Source organism: Notolabrus celidotus, chromosome 4 (genome assembly GCF_009762535.1).
Source record: "Notolabrus celidotus isolate fNotCel1 chromosome 4, fNotCel1.pri, whole genome shotgun sequence".
Classification (NCBI taxonomy): Eukaryota; Metazoa; Chordata; class Actinopteri; order Labriformes; family Labridae; genus Notolabrus; species Notolabrus celidotus.
The window spans coordinates 6,274,858-6,302,232 of record NC_048275.1 but is presented as its reverse complement, the minus strand read 5'-3'; the positions used below and the strand labels follow the sequence as shown (position 1 = coordinate 6,302,232).

Sequence of the window (27,375 nt, the reverse complement as noted above, 5' to 3'; positions counted from 1 at the left end):
CTTGTGTTTTCATGCTGTGGGCAGACGTGACTTTACTCTCCGGAGCTGCTGTCACGTGCTGATATTTACATCACAGAGGTCATGGTTCAGTTTATTGCTGTGTCCATATTTTGTCCCTACCCTTCATTAAATGAGAGGGGAGGTGTGCTCTCCCTGCCTCAGGCTTTGGCATCCCACGTAGGCCGGTGGAAGGGCAGGGAGCTCCCAGAACAGAGCCATACCACCAAATATAACGTATTACATGTCTCCTGGTTGCCATTGTATTCCATTGAATTGATAAATCTACAAATGAATGGGGGCATCTTAGATACTGTTGCATGTGCATGCTAGCTGCTAACGATGATACTGTGCTCAATAATCGATAAGGCAGCGTCTCCCTGTGTTTTAAATCCAGGTTTTCTTATTGGTTGTGAATCTGATGCTTAATGAGACTCTCATGATGCTATAGGAGTGTTTCTACAATCCTGAGTTTCAGAGGCTTTAAGATATTGAACGGAGGATTACACACAGCAGACGCTCTGAATAATGCACAGGCAGTATTTCTGATATTCCTGAATAACTCCCCTCAAGCGGACGGTCAGACTAATCCAGCACAATCACACAAACTCATCTATTGTTTCATGAAACTGGTTCAGATATCTGATATTCTGCCACAGACGGACCTGCACATGCAGTGGATGGCGTCCCCCCCCCCCCCTCCCTCAGAGCACTGCCAGCTGTGCGCCGGGCACTCTGAACCCAGATCTGGGTAATGTGATCCTGACCGGAGTGGCACTCACAGCAGGGGAGCATCTGCTGTGGGACTGTGGAAGCAGGACGAGTGAGTCCCAGTCACATGTTGTTAGACTGGATGAGCTCTGAGTGTGTGTAGCCGTGGATGACCGTGTCTCCTGAGCCGAGGAGGAGAGGGCGCAGCGTTTCTTCCTTTCAATGCTGACACACTCAAATATTAGAAATCAATGAAGCTCTGGTAACTGTGAGCTCCTCCAGCTGGTGAGCAGAGATTTCACATATTCGGATGGGGTCGAACTTTACGGCCTGTCAGCATATTCTGCAGGCTAATAAAACCCAACATTGTAGTTTTGGATCGCCCCTCTCCTCTCTGCTGCTGACCCGACCTCTGGCCACGATCCTCCTCCCGATCCTTCTGATGCTGAAGCCATTTGGCTCCTTAGTGCTCAAGCTCCTGATCTCCCTCCTCAGCACTCCCTGGATTCCTCCTCCGTCTGAAACAGGCAACACTTTCGCCCTGTGCCAACACGAGCTCCCATCTGCTGCCCTGGCAGCGTCCACACACATGTAGATTAACTGCCTCATCTCACTGCGTACTGGCCAAAACTACACACACACACATGCACACACACACACACACACACACACACACACACACACACACACACACACACACACTCTGGAATGATTGTCCAGGGATTTTGACAGGCAGCTCTGGCGTGGAGCTGCGGAGGTCAGAGGCCTCGTACAAATAACCTCCAGAGTCTGTCATGAGCTTGGATGATGCAGACACTGAGGTAAAACTGTTAGAATAGACTGGAACACATCAAAGAATAGAACGGAACACATCCCAGAATAGAACAGAACACATCAAAGAATGGAACGGAACACATCAAAGAATGGAACGGAACACATCACAGAATAGAACAGAACACATCAAAGAATGGAACGGAACACATCAAAGAATAGAACGGAACACATCACAGAATAGAACAGAACACATCAAAGAACAGAACGGAACACATCAAAGAACAGAACGGAACACATCAAAGAATGGAACAGAACACATCAAAGAATAGAACGGAACACATCAAAGACTAGAACGGAACAAAGAATACACAGGAACACATCAAAGAATAGAACGGAACACATCAGAGAATAGAACAGAACACATCAAAGAATGGAACGGAACACATCAAAGACTAGAACGGAACAAAGAATACAACGGAACACATCAAAGAATGGAACGGAACACATCACAGAATAGAACAGAACACATCAAAGAATGGAACGGAACACATCACAGAATAGAACAGAACACATCAAAGAATGGAACGGAACACATCAAAGAGTAGAACGGAACAAAGAATAGAGCGGAACACATCAAAGAATGGAACGGAACACATCAAAGACTAGAACGGAACAAAGAATACAACGGAACACATCAAAGAATAGAACGGAACACATCAAAGAATGGAACTGAACGGATCAAAGAATGGAACGGAACACATCAAAGAATAGAACGGAACACATCAAAGAATAGAACAGAACACATCAAGAATGGAACGGAACACATCAAAGACTAGAACGGAACAAAGAATACAACGGAACACATCAAAGAATGGAACGGAACACATCACAGAATAGAACAGAACACATCAAAGAATGGAACGGAACACATCAAAGAATAGAACGGAACACATCACAGAATAGAACAGAACACATCAAAGAACAGAACGGAACACATCAAAGAACAGAACGGAACACATCAAAGAATGGAACAGAACACATCAAAGAATAGAACGGAACACATCAAAGACTAGAACGGAACAAAGAATACACAGGAACACATCAAAGAATAGAACGGAACACATCAGAGAATAGAACAGAACACATCAAAGAATGGAACGGAACACATCAAAGACTAGAACGGAACAAAGAATACAACGGAACACATCAAAGAATGGAACGGAACACATCACAGAATAGAACAGAACACATCAAAGAATGGAACGGAACACATCACAGAATAGAACAGAACACATCAAAGAATGGAACGGAACACATCAAAGAGTAGAACGGAACAAAGAATAGAGCGGAACACATCAAAGAATGGAACGGAACACATCAAAGACTAGAACGGAACAAAGAATACAACGGAACACATCAAAGAATAGAACGGAACACATCAAAGAATGGAACTGAACGGATCAAAGAATGGAACGGAACACATCAAAGAATAGAACGGAACACATCAAAGAATAGAACAGAACACATCAAGAATGGAACGGAACACATCAAAGACTAGAACGGAACAAAGAATACAACGGAACACATCAAAGAATGGAACGGAACACATCAAAGAATGGAACGGAACACATCAAAGAATAGAACGGAACACATCACAGAATGGAACAGAACACATCAAAGAATGGAACGGAACACATCAAAGACTAGAACGGAACAAAGAATACAACGGAACACATCAAAGAGTAGAACGGAACAAAGAATAGAACGGAACACATCAAAGAATGGAACGGAACACATCAAAGAATACAACGGAACACATCAAAGAATAGAACGGAACACATCAAAGAACAGAACGGAACACATCAAAGAATGGAACGGAACACATCAAAGAATGGAACGGAACACATCAAAGAATACAACGGAACACATCAAAGAATAGAACGGAACACATCAAAGAATAGAATGGAACACATCAAAGAATAGAACAGAACACATCAAAGAACAGAACACATCAAAAGAATAGAACGGAATGCTTCAAAGCTTGAGACTACCTGATCACACTTCATATCAGATCACTCCACAGAAAGTAGTCCATCTCCTTCTCCCTCTGCCTATTGACACTGTGGTAAAGACGTTAGTGTGGTCTCAGGCTGGTCTTGAGCGTTGGGGAAATAATGACAGTTAGCAGGCACAAATGTGAGAGCAGCCTGAGGAGCTACTGGACCCCAACCATCTCTGAGAGGGAACAGTGGAGCAACATCCTGTCCTGCAAGAAGAAGAAGAAGTAGTGATAACATTTATGTTTAAAGGTAAGTGAGTTCACAGAGTGAGTCTACCACTATCAGAGCTAGCTCCAGCAGCCTTCAGTCCTCTTTCAGGTCCTCATTGCTCTGGTGGAGTGGTTATATGTCAGGTTAACCAGACACAGTCTACATACACCTTTATCTCCATTTACTAGATCAAAATACTGACAAACCACGCCCATTACCAGATGACATCATCACCTGTGCTCCTTTACATCCAGGTAGTAGAGCTGCAGAGCGTCATAACAGCAGACATTAACCAGCACATCTATGGTTACAGGTGGGCTTTTGGCATTTACCATTTCACCAGTGAACATTTATTTGTGAGGTCAATAGAGCCATCACTAGTGTAACTAATCATACATTTGACTTCACCCATAAACTAGTAATAATATTGAGCCTCACTAGTCAACCTTTAAGGCCAGAAAGACCCAAACTAATGTAACTAGAGCAAATAGTGATAGTTTCGTGTACGAATCTGAATCAAAGTTTGATACGCTTTAATTCAGAGAGGACAGTGCGGAGGATGGAACAGGACACTGGGAGAGAGAGAGAGTGGGGAGTGATGTGAGGGAAAGGGGGCAGCAGGCTGGATTCAAATCCAGAGGACTGTAGCCTCCGTACATGGCGTGCACGACTTAACCATGAGGCCAACCTGGTGCCCTATGTAACATTTATAGTCCTACTAGCTGAATGTGAAAATGACTCTCAGTAGAATAAGTCGTGGGTATTCTGGACCTTACTGGTTCACATGTTGAGCTTGTGTGGTCTATTATTTAAATACTGAGCCAAATACTGATCTAGAGCAGAAACTGACGCCTCATATCAAGCATATTAAATAATGTTCAACCCGTCCTTCATGGATCACCTCTCAGCTGAAGTTTAGTGAAGAAAGAAACAAACTGGTATTTATTATTTCACTCAGGATCCTAAAATAAGCGTCTCATTAATTATTCAGAGAGTCCTTTCTCGTCCCTGAGGTGAGGGAACATCTGTCAGGTATTTAAAGCACACCTTCTCTCAGAGTTACGTCCCAAACAGATCATGGTTTCATGTTTCTACTCTTAAGTCTTAGCACACCTGCTGTTTACAAAACAAGAGGATCAAAACGCCTCAAAGAAAAGATTGTTTTGTTGTTTCCTGCAGCAGCAGCAGCTCGATAAATGTGTTTCTATAAGACGAGCTGGAGAGCAGGTAGAGCCGCCTGAGGAGGAGGACTCAGCTCCCTGCCTGTCAGAGCACTCCTCTCTTATCCTTTATTACACATATATCCTGTTTCATCCTCTCTTATGTGTTCTCTCACATCCAACGTGCCTCAGATGATCTGTTGAAGCTTATATGGTCCAAATATTGTCTCCCACAGGAGCTCAAGCCTTTCTTCCTGAAATATCAACATCTTACTTCTTCTTCTTGACATACGAATGATTTCTGTAGATTAATAAAATTACTTTGCAAAGATGAGATCTGAACTACTGCTGGAAAATCACTTAGGAAAAATGTCATTATAATAATAATCATATCTGTCCTCCTCAAATGCTGCTGAACACGCTGTACCTTTAAATACTACACACTGTACCTTTAAATACTACATACTGTACCTTTAAATACTACACACTGTACCTATAAATACTACACAGTGTACCTTTAAATACTACATACTGTACCTTTAAATACTACATACTGTACCTTTAAATACTACACACTGTACCTTTAAATGCTACTTACTGTACCTTTAAATACTACACACTGTACCATTAAATACTACAAACTGTACCTTTAAATACTACACACTGTACCTTTAAATGCTACTTACTGTACCTTTAAATACTACACACTGTACCTATAAATACTACACACTGTACCTTTAAATACTACACACTGTACCTTTAAATGCTACTTACTGTACCTTTAAATACTACACACTGTACCTATAAATACTACATACTGTACCTTTAAATACTACACACTGTACCTTTAAATACTACACACTGTACCTATAAATACTACACACTGTACCTTTAAATACTACATACTGTACCTTTAAATACTACACACTGTACCATTAAATACTACAAACTGTACCTTTAAATACTACACACTGTACCTTTAAATGCTACTTACTGTACCTTTAAATACTACACACTGTACCTATAAATACTACACACTGTACCTTTAAATACTACACACTGTACCTTTAAATACTACACACTGTACCTTTAAATACTACACACTGTACCTTTAAATTCTACAAACTGTACCTTTAAATACTACACACTGTACCTTTAAATACTACACACTGTACCTTTAAATACTACATACTGTACCTTTAAATACTACATACTGTACCTTTAAATACTACACACTGTACCTTTAAATACTACACACTGTACCTTTAAATACTACATACTGTACCTTTAAATACTACACACTGTACCTTTAAATACTACATGCTGTACCGTTAAATACTACACACTGTACCTTTAAATACTACATGCTGTACCATTAAATACTACACACTGTACCTTTAAATACTACATGCTGTACCGTTAAATACTACACACTGTACCTTTAAATACTACATACTGTACCTTTAAATACTACACACTGTACCTATAAATACAACACACTGTACCTTTAAATACTACATACTGTACCTTTAAATACTACACACTGTACCTTTAAATACTACATACTGTACCTTTAAATACTACACACTGTACCTATAAATGCTACACACTGTACCTTTAAATACTACACCTTTAAATACTACACACTGTACCTTTAAATGCTACAAACATCACTGGTGTTACGGTGTTAAATGTTACCCTGTTAACTGGTGACTGACAGCCAATTGCGCCTCTCGTTAAGGCCTTTAGTTTTTAATTTAAGGGATATCTGATGAGATTTTGTGTTACTCTATTATATGAATAATCTAGGATGTATTCACAAGGACGTTTTTCATGTTTCAACAGCAGTTGTAATCGTGACAATCAAGGACACGCTCGGCTGAGAGTCGCCAGTTAACATGGTCACTCTGAACACCATAACACCAGTTGCTCTGAAACGGTTATGCAGACCTTGAGCCTGAGGTTAAGAGTAATTTCTGACAAGCGACCACGGAACAACCAGACATGATTTTGATGTTAATTATAGTTTAAATTCAGAGTTTAAATCTCGCTAGCTCGTCTGAATGAAACTAGCTAACTAAACGCTGCTCCCGTTGTACGTTGTTGTTATTGATACAGACACTCCAATTATTTTTCCAACTACATTTATTTAAAAAACTGAACAAAAAGTAGAACAAAAACAAGTAAAGCAACCAGCGTCCCACCAGGGATGAGACCGTTTACAGAGAGAGACATTTTAAAAGCATACAAACCAGCAAACTGTAATCTAGCAGCATCCAAATGTTGGAATCTCCAAAAATCATCATTTATATATTTAAATATATAGTTTTGTTGCCCTGGCAAGCTACACACTTTACAACATACACAGAGCTGTATCTCTCCTTAGTGCACAAAAAATACCCTTAATAAAATAAACAACTTTAGGTTAAATAAGCTTAAATAATAGTGTTAAATACAAGACACTTCTGTGGCAGGTATGTACAGACATAAACACATTTGGCATTGTAAGTGTGGTTCACTGGCGTCTGCTCTAATGCTCTAGAAACCACTGCATAAGAACACGTTTAGCTGTGATAAACTACACACTCACACTCACACACACTCACACACACACTCACACACACACATCTTTATATCAGTGAGCCACAGACAAGGCATGTGTTTATAAAAGAGAAATAAAAGCAGAGAGAAACAATCCATTTACAACCGAGAGTTTCAGGCACAGTCTTCCTGTTTTTATAAATACACGTCGAGTACGATCGCCTCGCCACAGGAACGCTTCACGCTTGTGCTAACTTCGTTTTTTTTTTTTTTAACACAGTTTAAACTACCACTTTGTTATTGCTAGGACATCGTGACAGTGAATGGAAACTACCAACAAACAAACAAACAAACAAATGTGTGTGTAGGGAAAGCACCTTTAAAAACACCTAAAAGTTACTGCCATGTGACCCTACGTTACAACACAGGGAAAGAAAAGTGGAATCGATCGATGGACGAACAGCTCAGAGCGGCAAAGGTTGAATCGTCGGGGATGCAGGAGTCCAGAAAGGAAAAGGGTCTGAGTTGAGCTACATTCATTTTGACCTCCTGTGTGTTTCTGCCACATGTGGAGTCCTCTCGGTGCAGGCAGACAGTAAGTACCTCTTCATCCAGTACATTCCTCCCTCTCTGCACAGGAACAGCTGTGTGACAGTGTGCGCAGTATGATACAGTACAGCTGAGTATACAGTAGAACTGACGGGACGAGCGTAGGTAGATTATATGTTGACTACAGTAAATGAGCTTTACATTCCACTACTGTAAGAAGATCCCGGCGCCCGAAGGGGGGGGAGGGGGGGACGACGATGCCTCGCTCCACTCCTCTCCGGCGCTGGAGAGACGGGACGCTTCCCAAGAGTCTCGTTTGCCGGGATGGAGAGAGCGTTTATGTCAGAAACAGCCAGGATGGGATCCAAGAACTGAGGGTCCAGATCAGGGTTTCAGTTTCCTCCATGCAGGCCTCACTTACAGTCTCCTGAGCCGGGCTCTTTAAAAAGAGTCTGGAGGCCGGGTATGGTTTGTTTGAGAGTTTTGCATCATCCGGGAGTCTTAAGTAGAGTTCGAGATGGGCGCCAAGGAGGAGTCTGGTTCTGTCTCTCTCTCTCTCGCTCTGCAGGATTTCCTCTCTCAGGGTTTTTTGTCGATACTGTGAAAGAACCACTCGGTGAACTTCCTGAGCTGAGCCGCCGCCGTCTGGCTCTCCTCCTGCAGACGCATGTTGTCCTGCCTCAGGTGCTGCACCTCCTCCTGCAGCATCGCCTTGTCCTCCTTCTCCTGCAGGAACACAAACACACACACACACACACACAGTCAACACCGGGACGTGAAGGACAAATAAAAGGATGCAGGAGAGGTTTATAAAAGCCCGGCTATTACAGGAACATCCGTCTGTCGTAAGCAGCGTGTGAATGGGAGGCATTAACACGGCGTAGAGGCTTTGCTCTGCTCTGATTAAAGTGCATTTCCTCCTTTTTAAGCACATTAGTGGAGGAGGAGGAGGAGGAGGAGGACGGAGGAGGGAGAGGAAACAATAAGGAAAGGAAGCAGGATATTGAATTAAGTGGAGGAGTTTGTATTACTCAGACCTCGGGGCGCACGCTACTTCAGAGTCTGCTCTTCTGCGCTCACACAGACGTGAAGTGTTTGCTGACGTACGAGACGAGAGGAGAGCAATAAGGTGACAGACACCTGTTAGAGAGGTGGACAGGTGGACTCACCTTTCTGAGGTCCAGCTGCAGCTGCCTGAGGATCACCTCCAGCTGGTTCACTTTGCCCGTCAGGGTGGAGGGCGCGCTGCTGTTCACGAAACACAGGAAACAGGAAACGTTCAAAGACGTACTTTTTTTTTTTTTTCAACTTTTTTTTCATATCTGTTTCGTTCTCTTTGTATTTGGAGCCTGTCAGGACTTTTAATGACTCATTTGTTGGCCATAGACACCGAACTGGCTACAATTGCAGGGGTGTTTTTGCTATTTTTGTTCCTGTGTGTGTCTGGAGATCATGCGTGTATCCATGCTAACATTGTTTACATACGAGATCAGCTGTTAGCAGCCCATAGCATTTTGATGCTAAACTATGCTAGGCCCGATGTTCCCTTCAAGCTGAGGAGAAGGAGGCAAGGACGACCCACCGTTATGGGGAATGTAAGATCTATCTATGATAAGATGGATAAGCTAACCCAGCACCAGAGTAGCATCATGCTAACAGAGCTACCACCGGACACGAACGCCACATTTGAAGGATTTCACCTGCTGTGCGCGGACAGGATACAGGAGAGCGGGACTGAGCTAACTGGGGAAGAAGGCCAGCTCAGTCCTGGACCCTGTGGAGGTGGTGGCTGACAGGAGATTTATGGCCAAGCTGTCGTCTCTGATGAACATTTCTTTCCTATATATATTCTTGTTGGAATTCTTGTACTGTACACCTTTTTGTTTGCTGCTGTAACTCCATGAATTTCCCCGTTGTGGGACGAATAAAGGAGTATCTTATCTTATCTTATCTTAAAAACGAGTTTACAAAGTGCAGGTGATGTTGCTTCACCTATCCACCCATCTGTTCATGCATGAAGCCAGTTTATAATCCAAGCTTCATCGCTCTGAAAGTTAACTAACGTTTACATTTTTGCAGCAGACGTGTTTTAAATTAAATGAATGTAACAGAGTTAAAATGCAGATTAGAGTTCAGGCTCAAGTCCTTAATGCAAAATACAAAGTTAGTGGTTTAGATATTATTAGATGTTATTTAAATCCAATGCTCAAAGAAAGTTCACGGCTGAATATCTGAATAAATGAAGAATATGTTTGGAGTAAACTTCTCACAGAGTCACTAACATTACTTTGACCTCTGATGACCTCTGTGCAGGACGCTGTCTCTGATTGGTTTTGTGAGTGTATGTGTGTGAAACGTACTCTGCATCCATCGCCGCCCCCTCCGCCTCCACCACGCGTCTGGTCAGCTCTCTGGAGATGTGCAGAGCCTCGGCGCGCTGCATGTCCGTCATGGTGCAGAAGGACGCCACGCGCTGGTCTGCGGACACAACAGGAGACGTCAAAGGTCAAACTCACCTTCAGCATCACAAACAGGAAACGTGTCGTGTGTCACGCTGACATGCAGCTAAGACAGAGCAGAGTCACACACACATGCAGCAGACGGACGGACGGACAGACGGACGGACGGCGGCTCATGGTTACTGTCGTGGAATTTTCATAGTCTTATATATATGTATCTAAGAATGTTTAACTATTGTATTCTTTCAGTCTAAATGTCATGTTTAGAGTAACTTGTTTCCTATGTCATCTGTTACGGGCGAGATCGTGTCAGGGTAGTAGTCAAGGTCTCTCCCCCTGCTCCTGTCTTTTATCTATGTGTTATGGCCGACTTACTGTCTCCAGAACTAGAGCACAGGTCTTCTTCCCACTTGTTGTGTTCCTATTTTCCAAACATGGTTATCTAACTTTAGTGTCGTCTTCGGGGGGGAATAAATACCATGCCAAGGGTTTTGTCTGTCAGAACTGACTTGGCATTGCACTGCACTCTCCTGCCTGTGTACTGTTATGTTATTTCTCCTTGGCCAAGTTCTACATAAACTATTTCAACGTAAGCCGTCAGAGTCTCCTGAGTCTTCTGTGTCCAGTGTCCAGTTTGTTGCTGAATTCCATCACAAATTGGCGTCACGAACGAGAATCTTAACGACAAAGACTGGTAAGTGCAAACTTTTATTTGCTTTACCATGTCTGAGTCTGACAAGATCTAAAAGAAACTGTAATTGGGATTTAGAGTTCTAAACTTGACACATAGTGACAGTAGTGAATTGGTAATTGCTGTATGTAGATATTTTTTTTAAGTTAAGGCGTTATGGAATAAAATGGAGTCTACAAATTTTTAGATGTTGGGCATCGGGCACCCTGCGGGGGTAGTCAAGAGGTCTGAGCCAGCTTCGGGCTGCGACTCGACACAGAAAATATTCAATCTGTGAGTCTTAACCCTTGGGAAAAGTTCTGAGGTGAATCGAATGATTAGAGGGTTCATCTCGTTAAGACAAGACCAGTTGTGATTCTGTGTTCGGCGGGACAATAAGACTCTGCAAAGTTACGGACTTCAGAGCAAAAAAAGGGGGTTGAATTTTGGTATAAATCCCTCCTATTTAAATAAATAATAAGTCCCAACACTACTTACTTATGTGCATTAAGTTACATAAGTCAACCAAGAGAGAGAGAAAGTAGATCGAGCATAACCGGCCACATAAAAGTACAGCAACTGAAAACAAAATTAATGATTAAAATTTCCTTGACTTCAGAAGAGACTCTGAATGCAGTTGAAGTGTTTATTAAATGTTTTGTGTTTGCTGTGTGTTTTTGCTGGTTTGTGTTGATATTGTGTTATATGTTCATTGTTTATTGCAAAATGTGTAATCATCAGTCCACAACAGCTAATAGACCCCAACATGATAAAGATAAGAATAAACACACGCATGCTAATGATAAATGTGCATGACTTTCTGTTAAAACCACCTAAAATACTATATTGAATTCACATACAATTGACTCGACAACATAGTAGGATCCATCATTCCTCACAGACACGCCTGAGGGCATTGTGAGAAGAGCAGTGAGTGGTCACTTTCTCACCACTCCTAGGTAAATGGATAAAACAAAGATGGCCACATCTCGGGTCATTTGAGTCAAAGAAGATTGAGTTAGCTACATAGGTTAGCTACTGCTAATGTTAAACACTAAGAGGTGATCCAGAGTGGGATTACAGGAACATGTGTGATGTGTGAAAGTGTGGTCTGACGTGGCCTGTAAGAGGTGTGGAGAGAATGGTGAAGAGAGGCGTTGTGAATGGTTGTTGGATGAGTTGAAGACTTTCCTTAATGACAATTCTGAGTTGATATCTATACACAGCGCTGATTATATACTTTTGCATGCAGTAGCCATAATCATGAAAAGTTATAAAGTAAGAGTAGAGAGGTATGCACTCGCTGAAGCCTCACATATGCTGCTGAATGGCCAATGTGTGAGAGCATTTTCAAGTTTCCAGATTCATCAGACGGGTAGTGGCCCATGACCATACCTATGAATGAGTGGCTGAATCACAAAGCTGAGAAGTATGTAAGAACATGCACACGTAATTGTAGTAATTTTACTAAAGTAAGACTTTCTTAGTCGGTTCATCTTCAAACATAGTGATACATAAATAACTTGCTGATACATGTAAAAAAATGTGTCATATTTCCCCCCCTCCTCTTTAGGAGGGGCCTCTCTGAACTGAGCAATGGGAGGCCATGTAGAAGAAGAATCAGATCCACAGTCAATAAGCAAATATTAACAATAAGATTTATACTTGTCCTTTTGAAAGATTAATTATGTCAATTAAAGATGATGATGCTAAGATTTAAATGTACAAGAGTATATCCCAACAACTAGCATCCTAAATTATCCACACTGAAGGTGTTTCAGGCACTCCTATATCAGAGCCAGTTTCCACTGAACACAATGTTGCTGTGGAAGGAACAGATGTGTAGTATTAACTTCTGATTATTTGAAAAGTGTTTTAAATTTGATGGGAAAATATTTTTTGTGTAAATTACTTGCTTCGATTAATTGTAGTGGGCTTTATTTGAGAATTACTGTGAGAGAGCCTTTCCAGCAGTTCAATGTTTGCAGTTTGTTTAAAGTTGTGTTTATTACTGGACCTTCCCAAGTTAATGTTGACACATTTGAGATGGCACACGTGCAAAAGTTGCTGAATCATCATCTTTAGTGTGTTTCATTGATGTCTGTATGAGGCCTGTACTGTATTGCTGTTGCATAGTTCCATTAATCAAACAGAGGAGTGTAAATAACTTGCTGATGCATTTATCAGCTGACATGTGAGCAGCCAGTATTTGTGTCTGTAAGGGTGTGCTTTAACAGTCACACTGTATGAAAATAAAAAAAAAAAGTTTTAGGAACACTGAGGCTCCTCTAAATATCACTCCGGCTGTTACAGCTAGTTTGAACCAAAACATGTGAGTGAACTGGTTAAACAATGCTTTCTGTGAGACAGGCTTTATCAGCTGCTCAGACTTAAACCATAACAACCTTGGGGATGAAATGTTTATTTTACAATTGTTAGAGCCTCTGATTTTAGATATTAATTATTTTGTTACAGCAGCCACCCTCTCCAATAATTTGGACACCTATCTAAGTGTTTTGAAATCCCTATAGCAAAACAAGAAAAGTTAAAAAAGATAAAAAAATCTATGAGTTGTGACATTTGGTCCGCCTCATATTGTGAAATTCAAGCTAATGCTAAACCAAAAAAGGTAATGATAATATTGCATATAATAATATATGATTAAGAAATTCTGATCCATATAAAACCTATTATCAGAGTTGAAGGGGTTATTCACTCCCTCTTTAAGCAAAGTGTGTTGGTCCAAACTTCTAGACTGTATATCACTCTTATTTAGCCTTCTGTAAAGAACGGGTTACTAATGGTTATAACCCCCCACAAACTATATAATAGTGTAGATAATGTTATTGTACTTTTGTCTTTGATTGTGCCTGATATAAATTCCATCTTGGCTTCACTGCCCAATATTACCAGTACTACACAGTCATTGAGGAATGTTTAGTTTTTCCTATTTCCTTTGCATCCAGATAGCCAGTGTCTGTTTGCTTTTATATTCAAAGGCCGTCTGCTGACCTGGACCCGTTAGTCAAGGCTTATCAATAAAACTCATCAGTTGGACTGGATTTACAAGACGTACACTTGACGGGTGTGAACTCTCTGTTGCAGTATGCTCTGGATTTATTTGTGCTTTGCCTTCTAAGGAAGTCTTGCTCATGATACGTGGACGAGTGTGGTCACAGAGCCTCTTTGGTTGAGGTACTGTGAGCCTGAGGCTACCAACTTGGGTCATGTGCTGTGCTTTGAGAGACTGACACTTCTGGTGAACATGACCCCCCTCAAAAGTAAGAACTTTCTGATTTTGGAATGTGTGTACGGTTGGCACTGGATTTTGAATACCCTGAAGTGGACTGTGTTGTATGGAGGGCTTCTACGGAGTAGGCTGTATCACCTGTCTTGTTCTGGACTAAAGGCCTCCTACAGCTTTGAAGGACTCAGTGAATGCCCGTATTTCACTTCGCATGACATTGACACGCAGCTGTCCCGGCTCCCTGTATTCACATGTTTTTAATGGAAGAGTTTTCTTCTGAAAAAAAAAGGATCCTTGATATGTCTGGTTTTCCGAGGTCAGTGGCCATGGTTGTTATGCTATGTAAGAAATCAGCCTTGTTGTACTGGCCAATGACTGTGTTGTACAAGTCCCACATTTTGTTAAATATTTTTGAAAATATTTGAATAATAGAACACAGAGTAGGGTCTAGACCTGCTCTGTTTTAAAATGTCTGGAGAACATTTGTTGTGATTTGGCACTATATAAATAAAGATTGAGTGATTGAGAGCATTAGTCACCAAACAAACAACAGTAGCAGCGGGAAGATCAGGATATGACGTGACCATTTTGTCTAGCCTACATGTAACATTAAAGCGCTCACTTCTGCCTTTTAATTCTACAGCACTCCTCCACATAGAGTTTATCAACGATCATGATTTTAATTTGTATTTGAAACCAGCACATCCCCCAGGCCAGAGCTCATACAGACACATTCTCCAAATTCTGATTTCATTTTTATACTGATGGCTCATCCTCATGACCATCTGAGAAAATACATCTGGCTGGCAATGATACAGTGAATGACCGAGGAAGTGATTGAGACCTGAGCTCTGCCTACTGGCACCTCAGCTCAAGCAAAGGAGTTGTATGATCTTATCAGGCCTGTACTCAAAACAAGGACAAAGCAACCACAATATTTACAGATTCATGTTATGCCTTTGGTGCTGCTCATGATTTCATGTTGAACTTTGGGGACAGAGAGGATTTCTCTCATCCTCAGATTAACCAATTAAAAATTATTGTATAATCGCAATTTTCTTCATACTATATATGTTACAAGCACAGCTTGCTATTTTAAATGTGAGGTTCACACCTCTGGATCTGATACTGTTTCACATGGAAATGCAAAACAACTGATATGCAGTTAGACAAGCCACAACTTCCTCCAGCTCCACGATACATTAATGTAGGTGCATGTAACTTAAAGAGGCCATACCTGTGCCTTCTGTTAGTGATATTCCAGTACAGGAAACCAAGATGTTACAGTTAGAGCATCATTTATGAGTGTGTTAGGGTTGTCCAAGAAGTCTAGCTTGTAGACCTCCCTAATGGTATTTTATCTGTCCTCATCCCTCCTCCATGTTCTGGTCATTTTGTACACTGCCCTTCACATGCAGGACAGGGGGAATGAATGAATGAATTATAAATAAGATAATTGCAGGTAATTAAATTGCAATGACTTCCCAGGTCTCACACACATTGGTAGACTGATGCACACCATGTCAGTGGGCCATAGAGAGAGAAGAAAAAACAGCCCTATCAAACAAGATAATTTATCATCACCCTCAGGGCTCTTTGTAGAGATAAGAAAAAACTTTGGTACATACAGTATGTCAATTTTCGAGTTTACAAATATATGTTTATGATTTCTTACAAAATGTTAGGTTGTGTCCATTCGAAACACACTGAACTCAACAATCAGACTAAGTCCTTAAAATACTTTGATGGGGGGACCAATGTCCACAGGGACAAGTCAACCTTTGACACCCCATAAAGTAACACTGTTATGGACTGATGTGTTTGGGTCTGATTTTGTTCAACATGTAACTGAACAACTAAAGTTTCATTTGCAGGTATCTGACCAGCTTCCGGAACCTTTTTCCTCCTTTTCTGTGTGGAGATTATGTACTAATCAAGTCCTTGGACAAGGTCTCTGTTCTGATTTTCCTTCCAGGTGGAAAGGTCCATTCCAGGGGTTACTGGTCAACCAAACTGCTCTTAAGGTCGAGGGCAGGGCAGAATGGGTGCACGCATCCCGGTGCCAGTTGGCACCTCCAGAACAGGGGGCTCGATCCTCTGGGGAGGGCTGACGTTCCTCCTCCTCCTCCACCTCGTAGTGGTGAATCCTGACCGAGGGTTCAAGCAGAGCGGGAGTGGCGATCCTGACCTGGAGGTCAGGGAGAGAGGCGCAGATTTGCCTCACAAAGAATACGAGGGACCTCGTATTCAGTTCCAGGAGCATGATGCTGACAGACAGCAGCCCCATGCACAGTTTAAAGAGAGTGGTGCTGAAGGAAAGCAGCCCCACAAGTGTGTGTCTTTAAGAGAAAGAAAAGGTGTGAGCCACAGTGAGAAGGAAGCTGCAGTGGCTATTCCTAAATCCACAACTAACGTAAGACGCACCTTTCTGACACACAGTTTGAAGATGAGAAAAAAAAAGAATGAAAAAACATGACTATGTGAAAGACGAAGGGAGAAAGCCTAACGAGAATAACAAGGACAAGACCAGTGACTCTGTTTCTGTTCCACCTGTTTCTGTTCCACCTGTTTCTGTTCCACCTCTCTACAGAGCCAAACGAGAGGTGAACCCAGTCTTTGTCCGGTGTCCGTCCCGCAGGTGTGGACTGAATGATTGCCTACTTGCATACCGTAAAAACGACGCAAAGGGGAGGCGAAGATGGGGAATTCTGGACCCGAAACAAACATTTGTGAGGCCAGCCTCATTTGACTACATGATTGTGAGTTATACATCTATTCTTCCGTTGAAGGAGACCCCAGACCTGTGGTGTTTCACAGTGCAGCAGCTGAGCGAGGATCCTGACTGCGCACAATGGAGGGTAAATTATAGACTGTTTCCTAAACTGGGCACTGACTGTATTGTTCAGGAGGATGAAGATGACTGGGCTGTCGTAGAGCAAGCACGTACAACAATCTACTATGAGGCTGTAAAGCCAGTTGGAGGGAACTCTTTCCGTCCGGATGAAAGAAATTCAGCTGCCTTCCTGATGGTGGATTATGCACCAGAGCGTAATCTGAGTAAATGTTGGTTGTGTCAGAACATGCCTAAATCTATGCATTCTCCAATGTTTACCCCTGTTCCTTTTTCCAAGGCAGATTATGTAATGGTTGATTGGAATGGTCTAGGTTCTAGAATGGAGGCAGGTACAGATGAATGTTACACACCTGCTTACCCCAAAGGGAATCCTGAGTTCTCAAGGTACACTGATCTGGCTCTAGATACAGTCGCAGAGGTAAATTCTAACTATTTGCCTGTAGGTGTAAATGATGTAAACTTGTTGCGCATAAATTCGGTACAACCCTTCGTAATGTTAGCTCTTCAATATAAATTGCATTTAACTTTGGTGCAGACTAACTGTACCAAGTCTGAGAGAGATCTTGTATGTGTCCCACAGCCTTACACTTATTCATTATTGGTAGAGGCTTTGATTGAAATTCAGCCGTGGTTTGGCACACGGTCATTTAATATGGTTAAAGTTTCAATGCACAATTGTTCTGTTATGATTTCTGATGAGAAAACGCCTCCACGAGACTGTTCTGACTATATTCCACCCGTTTATACTTATGAGTTGCAGAATGTTTCTCTATGCTTTAGAGGGGTGTGTTACTCTAATGAGCCAAATTTGGGTGAGGGTTCTTGTACTTCAGTGGTAAATGTTAGCCTTAAACAACAGCCTCTCCCAGAAAGGGTGTATCTCATATGTGGTAACAAAGCTTATAGGTGCATGCCATACGCTAGGCTGAGGGGAGTGTGATATTTAGCTTATTTAGTCCCTATGATTCGAGAGGTGGACACACAGGAACTTGCAGTCCTGCATTCCCCTCCCCTGAGACAGAGAAGAGAGCTCTCAGGGTTCCAAAAGGTTGCCAGTGTCTTTCTGCCATCTTATGGTGTTTATGTGTCCCAACAAGAAATCGTAGCTTTGTCTAAAGTCTTAGAGCATCATTTAAATGTTTCAAGTAGGGCCCTTATGGCTGAAAACAGGGAGCTGCAGGAGGTAAAGACTGTGGCTCTGGAAAAATCGTGTGGCCCTGGACTTACTCCTGGCAGCCCAGGAAGGAACTTGTAAGGTGATTGGCACTAAGTGTTGTTCCCATATATCTGATGCCACCACTGATGTTATGAATATGGTACATGACACTGCCCAGGGGTTAAAAGAACTACATGACATTCATGGTTTTGATTTTGGTAATTTTACAGGATTATTCAGCTCCTGGGGCGCTGGTGTAGTCAAATTCTTAGCCACTATTGTAATCACTCTGCTAACAATTCTGATTTTAGGTTCTTGTCTGGTTGCAGCAGTCAAAGCAATTTTTCTACGAGCTATCAGCCCAATCAGCCAGGCCCCACAGATAGTAGTGGATGAGGACAGTGTCTCTCTAGGAGTCATAGAAAAAGCTTATGAGGAATGGGTTCCCCCAGGGTTCCCTGCTGAGGAGGATGATGATTTGTCTCTGTTTGAATAAAGGACTGAATGTGATAAACAGGGGGGATCCCATGGCCTAGATAAAGGGTCAGAATTCTGGAAGTATGCTTTGCATACAGGGTTGAAGATAATAATCAAGGTAATCAATGATGTTGATTCTGTGTTATGATTTTCTGGATTGAAATGATTTATTTGAAATGGTTTAAACTGATAATTAAATAACAATAATTAAAGGGTTTTACAATTTTGGTAATGGGTTTGAATTTAGAGTATGTATCCAGCACTCCATGAAAAGTATAGAAGATTAATAAGTGTTATAGCATCTTTCTGATTTTATTGAGATAAAAAATAAATCAAAATAAAAAATAAAGAGAGAATAAAATAAAAAATAAAGGTAAATGAATGATATAATTGAGAATAATGATCAGACAATTTGAGAATGAATTGGTGTATTTTTCAATTACAGATAGTTTGTGGTAATTGGATTAAAATGAAGTTGGAAGTAATCTATATGAATTGACCTTAAACATGGAGTGCTAAGTGTGATTTTGACATTAATATAATGATTTGGGTTTCATGATGGTTTCTTAGAGTTTTGACATTATATGGTAATGTTTTCATTTATACAATGTGTGATTTAATTTCTGTTTCACCCCCGAGATTAGGGAAAATGTATTGTGTAGACTAGAGTAGGGAACACACGATGCTTTTCCCCCTCCTCTCAAAGAAAGAAAGACAAAACAAAGGGGAGGGTTTTGCGGAGTGTGGGGAGCTGTGATCTGTGACCTCTGCCCGACATTCCCGAACACTCCTCCGTTTCACGGGGCTGTGTGTTGTGAATTGAGATACTGAGGCCCTGTTGGTCTCGAGGCGGAACTCATAGAACATATGCTGGGGAAAGTGTATGGGGGACACTTCCCGACTTTTCAAATGTTTTCAATTTATGAAAGGGAGTGCAGTTTGTTTTGATTCATCTTATTTGTGATTTTCTAATGATTTGATGCTGATGTTTGCTGTAATGAAGCTGTGATCCTTTTGTGTTTTATTTTGTGATGAAGAGTGCAGTTCTGCGGACTATCCCAAGGCATGGGTTTAATGTGGTAGTGAGTGTTGATCTCATGATCAAACAGGGGGGATCTGTCGTGGAATTTTCATAGTCTTATATATATGTATCTAAGAATGTTTAACTATTGTATTCTTTCAGTCTAAATGTCATGTTTAGAGTAACTTGTTTCCTATGTCATCTGTTACGGGCGAGATCGTGTCAGGGTAGTAGTCAAGGTCTCTCCCCCTGCTCCTGTCTTTATCTATGTGTTATGGCCGACTTACTGTCTCCAGAACTAGAGCACAGGTCTTCTTCCCACTTGTTGTGTTCCTATTTTCCAAACATGGTTATCTAACTTTAGTGTCGTCTTCGGGGGGGAATAAATACCATGCCAAGGGTTTTGTCTGTCAGAACTGACTTGGCATTGCACTGCACTCTCCTGCCTGTGTACTGTTATGTTATTTCTCCTTGGCCAAGTTCTACATAAACTATTTCAACGTAAGCCGTCAGAGTCTCCTGAGTCTTCTGTGTCCAGTGTCCAGTTTGTTGCTGAATTCCATCACAGTTACATGAAGCGAGTTAAAGGCATGCTGAGCGGTCTTGTCTGCAGACCATCAGGAACAAGGTGCTGAACAGAGCGTTTGAAGACCACAGCAGATAAAAGTCCCTTGGGTGCCGCTGCTTGCCCCGCCCCCCCCTGACAGCTGTTCATAACGGTCTGATCCCACAGAGCTGGGAGGCAGCAGTCATGCTTGTTTTGCTGTCTCAGGCCCTTAAGCTGGCTCAAAGCCCCATGGAAAACCCAAAGTTGGCACGCTGCACTCGGGGACTGCTCAGTTCGGAGGCGTAGTGCTCTTTTTCTTTAGAAAGCTCTCTCTCCCTCGCTGACAGGAGATACAAGAATCTGCATATTCATAGAAAAGATTAAGGAAACCCGTCCGTTAATTTAGCCCCCAAATGAAAGTTAATCCACTCCAAGACAAAAGCTGATGGAGCCCGGAGTTTCTTGTTCCGACGCGGCGAGAGAGCGAGAACTTCATTTACATATGAATGAGCATTTTTTTTTTTCCTCATATTCGTCGGCTGCATCAGGAAGATTAAAGTCTTCGAGGAAAGCAGCGAAGCAGCTTGTCATTTCTGCATGAGCTGATGTCCAGACTGAGTGGACAAACAGCTGAGAGCAAACAAAAACAGATTAAGCTGCAGGGACAACACAACAATCTGTGAGAGCAAACTTTCAGAGCGGCTTTTATTTAGAGAGAATATTAAAACCAGGAGCAGAAGACTTCTGCTGCTTTTATTCATCAGACGCTTTCTAATTCATCTCCTGCTCCACTTCTGTTTGCATCCTGACACAGACGTTCTCTCAGGACCAACACAAACAAGGTTATGGCTGCTATAAAAGCTCTACGTCTCCCCCTCTCTCTCCCCGTCTCTCCCCCCGGCTCTAACTGGAGCCGGTTAAACGTCATGACGGCAGCCTGGAGCCACTTTCTGCTCGGCAACAGAGCTCCTCTTTACGCGGCGCTTTCTGGGCCAGCCAGGCTGCCGTGACAACTGCCTTCTTGCTGCCTGTCGCTCCTCTGCTTCCTCTCTGAGTCTGACTCTTTAAACCAGACGCTGCCGGCGATGCAGCAGCAACGTATGAAAGAGGGAACTCTGCAGAGCTCATTAATTATGACAAATGAAGGGTCACATGCTACGCTGCTTGCTCACTGGTCCTTGGGGTCAGACGCAGTTCAAGTGGAAGGAAATCTGATGGCATGATTCCGTGATGAATGGGAACACGATGGCATGAGAGAGGATGACAAAAGTACTGAGACTGAGGGAGGAATGAAGAGACATGAAGAGACTGAGACCGTATGAAGAAGAAATACACTTTCTTCAAGAGGCGTGTGTTCAGAGTGACGGACAAAAGAGAGGGATGAATAACTCAATCAACCTGAGAGCTTTAGACTGACGGCATCGCTGCAAAGTCCACTTCAGACCAAAGATTCAAACCAAGACGAGCTCAAACTCACAACTTACAGAGATGCAAATGTATGCAAAAACGCAACGCCACGCAACGCCACGCCACGCAACGCCACGCAAGGCCACACAACGCCACGCCACACCACGCAACGCAACGCCACACAACGCAACGCCACGCCACGCAAGGCCACGCAACGCCATGCCACGGAACGCCACGCCATGCAACGCCACGCCACGCCACGGAACGCCACGCCACGCCACGGAACGCCACGCCACGCAACGCAACGCCACACAACGCAACGCCACGCCACGCAACTCCAATGCCACGGAACGCCACGCCACGGAACGCCACGGAACACCACGGCACACCACGCAATGCCACGAAACGCCACAAAACGCCATGCCACGTAACGCCATGCCACGTAACGCCTTGCAACGCCACGCCACGCAACCCCACGCCACGCCATGTAACGCCTAGCCACGCCACGCCATGACAGTTAACGCCACACTACTTTATGATGGTTTCATCAGCTTTATGTTGCGTTCACACCAAATGAATTACATGTAAAGACCCCAATATTGAGTTTAAAGCAAACTGTAGCAAAGTGAGAATGTTGCAATTTCATGATGCGTTCAACGCTCCACTTCCTCATCATTCGTGGCACGACAGCCAATCAGCAAGCAGATACTCTGGTGATCCCCTCTCCCAAGATTTGTGTCTTTGGGTGAATGAAGTGAGTTACTCGTACGAATGAAGAGTAAACACTAAACATTCTACTGTTCATTTACACACCAGTTAAGTGAGTGTTTGCGTTTCGTGAGAATGCAACGTTAGTCCTCAGAGTTTGCTGTCTTGGTTTACATCCTATCAGGACTCCTGTTCCATTCTGCTTTGATCTGATCCATTCTATTCTCCTCTCTGCAGATTGATTTGATATGTTGTGTGTGATCAGGTTGTCACTGGTGTTTGTTTCTATTGTTATGGGGTTTCAGCCAATCAGAATCAAGTATTGAACACAGCTGGGTAATAACCTGCTGTAAACAGGTGAGTTGTTTATAAATTCAGCCGTACAGTTGTCATGAAGAGAGAAATGAGCTATAGAGACACAAACTGTTTTTGTACCAGGCTGTAAACATGTTTATTTTTCTGCTGTAACATTTTAACATGGGGCTCTATGGGGACTGACTCACTGCAGGAGACACACTCTAGTACACTTTAGGAACTGCAGGAGACACACTTAAGTGGACACAGGAGGAACTGCAGGAGACACACTCTAGTGGACACTTTAGGAACTACAGGAGACACACTTCAAGAATCTGGTCTGATCTAGACTCTTTGAGGAGAACAGGGTCCACGTCAGATTAGAGAGGTACAGTACTTTAAGGGAGCACAGACAGGATCCTAAAAGTCCATCTACAGCACTAAGAGACACGAGAAGAAGCACACACACAAAGCGCACACAAACCTACGAGCTAAGCAAGCTACGACTACAGATTAATGACACACACGCACACACATACGCACACGCACACACACACGCTTAGCAGCTAGAGGAGGGGGAGGTTACTCTAGGCGTCAGCAGCTTCAGCCGGGCTGGTTACCTTCAAAGGCTCGTGCTGCATCAACCAGGTGAGACCAGTCCAGGCCAGAGGCAGTGTCGGGGAGGGGCATGAGGCCCGGGTCGCTGAACTTGGACCTGTCCGCCAAGGAGCCGTCAGAGAACCAAAACTCATCTGCAGAGACAGGCGGGCACGCCGATCAGTGTCTGGGCTCGAGTTCAGGGCCGATCTCTGAGTCACCCATCAGAGCCGACAGGAGGGGGGCGGGGGGAAGAACGGGGGACGCAGAGAGGGAGGGCGGGGGCTCGTTCATGCTCACAGCTCAAAGGGAGAACATCCACCAAGTCTACGCTACGTCACCTCCACTCACTCCACCTCCACCTACATGAAACCCTGATCTGAGGCCTCTGAAGGATCTGATCCTGCTGCAGGTGACAAACTGTTTTACATTAAGGTCTGTGTAAGTGACAGCAAACAACCAGCTCTGCATCGCTCCCCTCGCCAGGCGCCGTCTGAGAGGCGATAAATGACTTGTCTAAGTGAATGTCTTCATGTTTCAATCAATACCGTCTTTCCTTCCCCTCCGTCTCCCCCGCCTCCTCCTCCCTGTCATCCCTTAAAAGACAGCGAGCGCAATAAACACGCTGCCGTTCAGCAGAGAGGCGTTTAGGGAAAGCATGAGTGGAGGAGAGGAGACAGAGAGAGCTGGAGGTGACGCTGACACTCTCTTTTCAATTTACACAGCGTCTCAGAGAGCCTGAGTGATTCACTGTTTACCAAATTGGACTGTTTCAGTCAGAAAGAGAGCGCCTGTGTTCTCAGCTACCCTTCAAAACACCCGAGGATCCATCAGGCTGACAGCCAGGAGAGGCTGAAGAGAGAAACATCATTTTCTATCTGAGGCCGGCAGCCGGAGACGAGGAGGAGGAGCGGTATGGAAATGAGACAGGCGGGACAGAGAGGGAGGCAGGCAGAGAGTGAGTGAAACATAATGAGCGACAGACGTGAGAATAAGCATGTTCATGTCACAGATGTTACAGAGCTGCAGCGGTGCAGGCAGAGCACATCACAGCTCTGATACATATTCAGAGGAGGCGGGAGGACGGCGGTGACAGGTGTCTGCTTAATGCAGACTCAGGACTCTCTCCGCCTCGCACGGGTCCAATTAGCCGGAGAGAGACCAGTCGCTCTAATAATATCAGCGGGACACATGGGGGGCTCTTCAGACCAGGATCTGTATCCTGGCTCTTATCTGGTGTCACAGAGGACGAGTGATAATCCAAGAACACCATGCAGAGAGAGTCCGACTCCTCGTCTCTGAGAGGGTTTATATAAGACTGATGGTTTCCTTTCAAACAGCTTCTCTAAGGGGGTCAGGTAGACTCTGTTCACACCTGGGCCCAGTTGTTTAAAGGTCTAATCTGAATGACCACCTGGATCGCTCCAGGATGAGATAATCCAGATTACTAGGGTCCTTGTTTTATAAAGAAACCTGATCCAGATCCAGATTTAGAGTTACTGATTACTATTCATGACATTCTTTGTCCACAGGGGTTCCATAGTCCACACTGAATTAAAAACACCCTGACATCTATGTTTGGTGTGGAAGATATTTGGTGTTTTTCATGTGAACAGATCCTGGATGTTTTTTCTGCCCTGGTGTTGACCTCTCAGCGAGTTTTGTTTCACATCGGTCCTCTATCCTTCCTGAATCCAGCCCTCTGTTGGGATTAGTAGTAGACTGATCCTGATTGCATTTGGATCAAAGTTTGCACTTCATACTCGGCAGTGCAATTTAGATGCTACTCATTTAAGTAGCCAGTTTTGCATCACTCTACCCTCTCTACCATAGACCTTTCTAGAGTCCCTGAGCTCCCTTGTCTCGTAGGCCAGACTCCAGCTACTACAACTACTACTATCCGTCACACCACTATCATCTCTCTCTCTCTCTCTTCATCTCCTTCTATCCCTCTCTCCAACTCGGTCTCAGCAGATGTGTGTCTAACATGAGTCTGGTCCTGCTGGAGGTTTCTGCCTGTTAAAGGAAGTTTGTCCTTGACACTGTAACTTGCTAAATGCTGCAAAGTGCTCTGCTCATGGTGGATTAAGATGAGATCAGACTGAGTCCTGCCTGTAAGATGGGACTGGATCTCATCCGGTCTTGATGTTGGGTCTTTGTTAATAACAGAACTGTTTGGAAAGAGTCTGAGGAGAACATTTGTTGGATTATATAAATAAAGATGCAAACGACCGGGCCCGGATGTAAACAGCTGATCTTAAAGCTGTCCTCTTACTTTAGGATGACACAAACAGATCAGGACTAACCCGATCTTGTTGCTGGTTATTGTTCTGTAACGTCTCTCCCGCTCCTCAGAGCCCTGAGAGAGTCGACCGGTCTGAACTTACTGCGTAGGTTTGAGGCGCCCTGGTTGTGGACCATGCGTGGAGGCAGTGTGCTGTGGTAGGGAGGCGTGGTGCTGAACAGGATGTCGTTGGGCATGGCCTGGTCCAGCATGGAGCTGTGAGAGCTGGCGTAGGATGATCCCTTGCGGTTACTGCACACGCTCTCGTCCGACAGCGTCCGGTACAGAGAGCGCCGCGGTGACAGACTGTCCATCGTCGACACCTGAGGGAGAGAGAGAGGAGGAACAATCTGTCAGTAGAGAGTCACAGCGATGCAGAGGACCGGAGCTGAATGACCTCCAAACACACTCCGTGACCCCGTCTGTCGCCCTCTTTTCCTCCACGCAGCAGGTTTACAAGAACCGGCAGCTGAGGAGGAGAAGGGGAACATCAGGGAGCGGTGTCAGGAATCAATTACAGCCTGCGCTCCGAGGGATATGCAGATGGATGGAGCACAGCTGGAGAGTCTGGCAAAGAGGGGGAGACGGGTGAGAGACGGGGGACAGGGCGTGTGGAGGTGGTGACAGAGGTCAGGGCACCGAGACAGCTGAGAGTCAGAGAGCCGAGTGTGAGAGAGACGAAGAGAGACGAGAGGACGGACTGAGGGACTGTGAAGGGGGGCAGGTTTGTGTCCTGGCATGCTACCTTTAAGTGTTTCACCTGGTATCTGAGAGAGCAAACCGCCCTGCTGGTTCAAACCCTCTGCCTGCCTTCTCTTGCTGCTCCCCTTGCAAACCTCTCTACCTCCCTCCTCCTCTCCAGCTCCTCCTTTCTGCTGTGTCTGATCGTCACTGATGCTCGCTCTGTTTTGTAGCCCCGGGGGGTCTTTGCTGATGCTCTCCCTGCCTTGGCTTTTCATGAATGCACATAAAAGAGAGGGGGAGGTGTGCTCTCCCAACCTCAGGCTTTGGCATTCCACGTAGGCACCTAGAAGGGCATGTAGCTCCCAGAGCCTCTCAGTTTGTGTGTGTATGCTAACTGCTGACGATGATACTGAGCTCAATACTTGATGTGACAGCGTCTCCAGGTGTTTTAAATCCAGGTTTGCTTATTGGTTGTGAATCTAATGCTTGATGAGACTCAGCTTTGATGCTATCGGAGCGTTTCTACCGTCCTGAGTTTCAGAGGCTTTAAGATATGGAACAGAGGATTAGACGCAGCAGAAACTCTGAATAATGCACCTCAAGTCGAGGTGAGGTGTGCTCTCCCTGCCTCAGGTTTTGACAGACGTCCTGACTGATACCTCTTATTGTGAGTTGTGTTGAGGTCTTTTATTCAGATGGGACTCAGGTGACCCATAGAGTCTCACCTGATGGAAACAGGTCAGATATTAAATACTTCTCCTTTAACTAAACTCGATCAGTTTGATGCCCTGCTCTCTTACTTTCAGCTCGGTTCACATTTTGTCTGTTTTACAAACGGAGCACGGTTCAGTGAGTGTGTGTCGTGTGTGTGTGTTCCTGTAAAGACTTATAAAGGCCAATGCGAGGCAACTCAGGGTCAGAAGGCTGAGCAAGGTCAGGATGAGCAATCACAAAAGCAGAGTGTTTAA

General features: G+C 43.8%; 2 protein-coding genes across 7 annotated transcripts in view; one reads left to right on the top strand and one right to left on the bottom strand.

The window, feature by feature from the left end:
- Positions 1-7,039: 7,039 nt before the first annotated feature.
- LOC117811300 (signal-induced proliferation-associated 1-like protein 2) overlaps positions 7,040-27,375 on the bottom strand; it is a 137,535-nt gene continuing 117,199 nt past the window's right edge. For 3 of the 6 annotated variants that reach the window (XM_034681487.1, XM_034681490.1, XM_034681485.1), the window contains 5 exons: positions 25,827-26,046; positions 23,463-23,594; positions 10,363-10,480; positions 9,172-9,250; positions 7,040-8,728 (listed from right to left, as the gene is read on the bottom strand). In XM_034681487.1, the coding sequence (XP_034537378.1) occupies positions 8,582-8,728; positions 9,172-9,250; positions 10,363-10,480; positions 23,463-23,594; positions 25,827-26,046 (696 nt within the window). In that variant the 3' untranslated portion in view covers positions 7,040-8,581. The remainder of the gene's footprint in view (positions 8,729-9,171; positions 9,251-10,362; positions 10,481-23,462; positions 23,595-25,826; positions 26,047-27,375) is intronic. The other 3 variants (XM_034681491.1, XM_034681488.1, XM_034681489.1) reach the window with 1 other exon arrangement.
- LOC117811301 lies at positions 11,017-20,083 on the top strand. The gene is made up of 2 exons (XM_034681492.1): positions 11,017-11,155; positions 14,237-20,083. The coding sequence occupies exon 2, from the start codon at positions 16,841-16,843 to the stop codon at positions 18,170-18,172; it is 1,332 nt and encodes a 443-aa protein (XP_034537383.1). The 5' UTR covers positions 11,017-11,155; positions 14,237-16,840; the 3' UTR covers positions 18,173-20,083.